At 43.5% G+C, this 5,137-nt stretch overlaps 1 protein-coding gene across 3 annotated transcripts in view; it reads left to right on the top strand.

Moving 5' to 3' along the window:
* The window catches only part of arl11 (ADP-ribosylation factor-like 11), a 12,336-nt gene that overhangs the window by 3,400 nt on the left and 3,799 nt on the right, over positions 1 to 5,137 (top strand). For 2 of the 3 annotated variants that reach the window (XM_037696535.1, XM_037696533.1), the window contains exons 3-4: positions 1,811 to 1,926; positions 2,004 to 2,181. In XM_037696535.1, coding sequence (XP_037552463.1) covers positions 1,814 to 1,926; positions 2,004 to 2,181 — 291 coding nt within the window. In that variant the 5' untranslated portion in view covers positions 1,811 to 1,813. The remainder of the gene's footprint in view (positions 1 to 1,810; positions 1,927 to 2,003; positions 2,182 to 5,137) is intronic. The other variant, XM_037696534.1, reaches the window with a different exon arrangement.

The raw sequence follows: 5,137 nt of genomic DNA, 5'->3' as shown, positions 1-5,137 counted from the left end.
CAACCTACAGAACCTCACAGACATACAGAACCTCACCACGACCTACAGAACCTCACCAACATACAGAAACTGACCTACAGAACCTCACCGACTTACTGAACCTCTCCGACCTACATAACCCCTCCGATCTACATAACCTTACCATGAACTACAGAACCTGACCAACCTACAGAACCTCACGGACCAACAGAACTTAACCACAGCCAATAAAACCTCACCATGACCTACAGAACCTCACCACAGAACCTCACCAACCCACAGAACCTCACTGACCAACAGAATCTCACTGACTTACAGAACCTCTCTGACCTACATAACCCCTCCAACCTACAGAACCTTAACACGAACTACAGAATCTGACCAACCTACAGAATCTCATGGACCAACAGAACCTCACCACAGCCAATAGAACCTCACCATGACCTACAGAACCTCACCACGACCTACAGAACCTCACCAGAGAACCTCACCAACCTACAGAACCTCACCAGAGAACCTCACCAACCTACAGAACCTCACGAACCAAAAGAACCTCACAGACCAACATAAATTCACCACAGCTAATAGAACCTCACCACGACCTACAGAACCTCACCACGACCTACAGAACCTCACCACGACCTACAGAACCTTACCACGACCAACAGAACATCACCACGACCTATAGAACCTCACCACGACCTATAGAACCTCACCACGACCTATAGAACCTCACCACGACCTACAGTCTCACTGACTTGCAGAACCTCACCACGACCTGCAGAACATCACCACGACCTACAGAACCTCACCACGACCTACATAACCTCACCACAACTTACAGAACCTTACCACGACCAACAGAACATCACCACGACCTATAGAACCTCACCACGACCTACAGAACCTCACCTCGACCTACAGAGTCTCACTGACCTACTGAACCTCACCACAACCTACAGAGTCTCACTGACCTACTGAACCTCACCACGACCTACAGAGTCTCACTGATCTAAAGAACCTCACCACGACCTACAGAGCCTCACCATGACCTACACAAGGTGAGGTCAGTGAACAAGGCCAGGCTGATTCTAGCAGATCCTGATCACCACTCCATGGTGAGTTCAGGTGTCTTCCATCTGGATGCAGGTATCTTTTGCCCAGATGTAGGACGAACAGACTGAAAAACTCATTCATTCCTGCAGCGATCAGGCTTCTCAACGAACAGAGATGTTTTCTGTACTGTTATTTTAATGTCTTGTCCAGTATGAATGTTTTGTATGACTGGCTTTGAAACCAATTGTCCCTCAGGGATAATAAAGATCCTTGAACTTGAACTTGGCTGAGCATACAGCAACTGTTGCCAGGGTTCTTCACCAGTCTGAGCTTAATGGGAGAGAGGCAATGGGAAAATTGTTGAAGAAAACTCAGAGTAAATCTCTGCGACGGTTTGCTTGGATTGTTGAGTTTTGATAACCTGATAATTAAATCAAACATTTTATAAGGTCTACCTTGAAATAAAAAGTTTAATTAATCTGATGATCTCTGATTTCAGAAGTTCACATTTTTTTTATCAGTAACTTGCAGAAATATTTTCTAGTGTGGAGGTATTTATTAAAATACATTTCTGATCTAAAAAGATACACAAACCTTAGATCATCTCATGTTTTAAGGATCACAAGGATCCAGTTCTGCTGAGGTTTCTGTCATGAAGATGTTTCTTAGAGTCAAAACCAACATGGAAATCTGTGATAAAAAAAAACAGACTCGTAATGTCTCAGGCATTTTGGGTTTTCCAGGTGTCTCAAGTGAGACTGTCTGAACTTTTCAGGTGATGGAAACATCACCAACTGTGGGCTTTAACGTAGGAACTCTGGACCTGGACAAGAAGACATCTCTGACTGTGTGGGATGTTGGTGGCCAGCAGTGCATGAGAGCCAACTGGAAGTGAGTAAATGCATGAAGTCCACAACAAACAAAGATAAACAAACAAACGGAGTAACGTTGGTTAAATGTGTGTGTAGGTATTACCTGGATGACTGCAAGGCGTTGGTGTTTGTGGTGGACAGCAGCGACCCGGCTCGTATGCCAGAGGCCCAGAAGGCGCTGAAGAAGGTACTTAGTTATGAGAGACTGCAAGGAGTTCCTCTGATGGTTCTGGCCAACAAGAAGGATCTACCCAACTCTAAGACTATACGGGAGGTAGGAACCATAAAGGAGGGGTAGTGGGAACCATGTAGGAGTTCCACCAGGGGGAAGCTTTATGGGAGGATTGTCTACATGGCTCATAGTTGAGCAGTACAATCGATCAGTGGTTAACATCATTGCCTCACAGCAAGAATGTCCTTGATTCTGACCTGGAGTCTTCCTGTGTGGATTTTGCATGTTCTCCTCATGTTTGTGAATTTTCTCTGGACACTCTGGTTTCTTCCCACAATCCAAGGATATGCATGTTAGGCTTTTTACCTTTTTATTTAACCAGGGAGATCCCATTGAGATAACCAATTGATTGAGAACACAACTTGTTTGAAAAGAAAAAACCTAGCTTTTGCTTTAGTTTCTTTACAAGTTTATCTGGCTTGAAAATAAGGGTGGGGGGGGGGGGGTGTCATTCAACCTTTATTTATACAGGTTTGTCTCATAGAGTCATGAGAATTCATTTACAAGAGAGACCTGTTTTAAGCAAAACTACAGATACGGTAAACACAACAGTAAACAGCCTTGAAATGCATATAAAATGCAAAATAAATTAAAGGAGTGATATAAAACTAGGGCTGGGCGATATCTCGATATTTTAAAAACAGAGATAATTTCATTTGTGATATGAGACTATATCAATACAAACGATATGGTGTTGTACTATATTTGAAAATCCGCCTGCTGTCTTCTCTTTCTCCCACGTGGCCCCTCCTTCTCCCTCATTGAATACAATCCCAGCCCCTCAGCTTCACATGCTCCCCCGCTTCCTGCTTCTCCAGGTGGCCAGATGTTTAGCACAAGTAAATATGGGCGATCTGAAGAGCAGCTTACTTGCTGAACAAAAAGAAAAATAATGGCTGTTATTTCGGAGATGGTTTGGATTTAAATTGTCAGATGAGCAGCAGAAAAATATTTTCTGTAGACAATGCCAAAAACAAGTCCAAAAGGTCGGACCTACGAATCGTTTTCACTATTTAAAACAGCAATATAAGTTAAGTTGTAAGCTGCAGCTCCAACTGTGTTTTCAGTCTCCTTCCCTGAAACAAATCGTGGAATAAAACTCATTTAGCTGTGCTATGCCTTATGAGAGGAAAAGTGAGAGGTGGCGCTGCGACAATAAATCAGCAGCTTATCATATCACTAAAGACACGGTCCCAGTCTCATCTGTGGAACAAGATGGCTAAAGCGTTAGCCGTCTTGTTAGCTGCGAAGGTAAGGACGTGATATGATAAGCTGCTGATTCCACCTTCCACCGCCACACTCTTTTCTTCCATCTTTGCTAGTAATTCTGTTTCAGACTCTGAACTCTCTGCGGGTCTTACTACATAAGAGTTGCTTTTGGGATTTATCTGTCTAAATAAAGGTTGATTGATTGATTGATTGCTTTCTCAGCATCAGGAGGCCTGTGTACAGATCCTGGACTCAGTCGCCCCGTTAAAGCTCAGGAATTGAAAACGCACGTCCCACCCTTGGGTAAAGGAGACCACACGAGAGGCAAGACACTTGTGCAGAAGAGCTGAACGTCGATGGAAAAAAGATAAACTCCAGGTTTCCTTTGTTATGTTAAAATCATGTTGGAAAGCGTATCAGACCACCGATAAACAGGAGAAAAACAAATATTTCTCAAAAATTATCAACTCAAACAGTCACAACCCCCGCGTTCTTTTCATCATCATTAACACCATTCTAAACGTGCCTTGGTCTGCCACCATTGAGGCCTCTGTCGACACCTGTAATAAGTTTGTCAGGCATTTTGTTGAAAAGGTTGAGTCGATTAGGTCATCAATTCCACACTCCACAGCCAACCCTTCAGTTCTTGTCCCCTGCTCAGCAGTCTTCAGTCACTTTGACCCCATCTCACTCTCATTTTTAAATGAGGTCGTTGGCCACATGAAACCCTAAGGCTCCCCTGCTGATCCCATCCCTGCTGCATTTTTTTAAACAGGTTCTACCGTCAACTGGACCCTCTGTTCTTGCCATTATTTACAGCAGTTTGGCTACAGGTGTGGTTCTTGATGTTTTAAAACATGCAGTGGTAACTCCATTAATTAAAAAACCTGGACTTGACCCTGCAGCTTGTTCAAACTTCAGGCCAATCTCAAAACTTCCATTTCTTTCTAAAATCTTGGAGAAAATAGTTTTTAGTCAACTAACCAAGTTTTTGAATGTAAATGGAATTTTTGAGATTTTTCAATCAGGATTTACCTCACTGACAGATCCTTTTGTGTCTCCATCAAGGAGTTTAGTTCCGCAGAGGCAGAGCTTAAATGGGGGGTTCCGCAGGGGTCCATACTGGGTCCCCTCCTATTCTCTTTATACCTGCTGCCGCTTGGTGCTATTTTCCGGAAACACAACATGCCCTTCCACTTCTATGCCGATGACTGTCAAATTTACTTCCCCCAAGACACAATGGTACATGCTCTATTCAACCGCTGCTCAACTGCCTGGCTGACATCAGGGACTGGATGGCTTTAAGTTTCTTAAGTTTCAATGAAAAGAAGTCTGAAGTCATGTTGTTCCCTCCCAACGACACGATCACAAACCACTGCATCGACCTCTCCACTCTAACCCTGTCAGAAAAACAAAGAGTCACTAATCTGGGCGTGATAATGGACCCTTCCCTGAAGCTTAACAATCATGTAAACATGATTGTTAAATCATGCTTCTTCCAACTGAGGCGGCTGTCTAAACTGAAGCCCATATTGTCCAAAAATAACCTGGAGACAGTAATACATGCATTCATTACATCTAGGCTTGATTACTGCAATTCACTCCTGTTTGGTATCAGTCAGACCTCCATTGCACGACTACAACTGGTCCAGAATGCAGCAGCCCCATTTTTAACCAGTACAGTCAAAAGAGAGTGCATTACACCAGTTTTGGCCTCATTGCACTGGTTATCGGTTCACTTTCGAATCCAGTTCAAAATACTCCTGTATGTCTACAAATCACTGAACAG

Source organism: Nematolebias whitei, chromosome 23, assembly GCF_014905685.2.
Source record: "Nematolebias whitei isolate Nwh7 chromosome 23, NemWhi1, whole genome shotgun sequence".
Lineage (NCBI taxonomy): Eukaryota > Metazoa > Chordata > Actinopteri > Cyprinodontiformes > Rivulidae > Nematolebias > Nematolebias whitei.
Note: the sequence above shows the minus strand (reverse complement) of the source record. Positions and strands in the feature narration are given on the sequence as shown.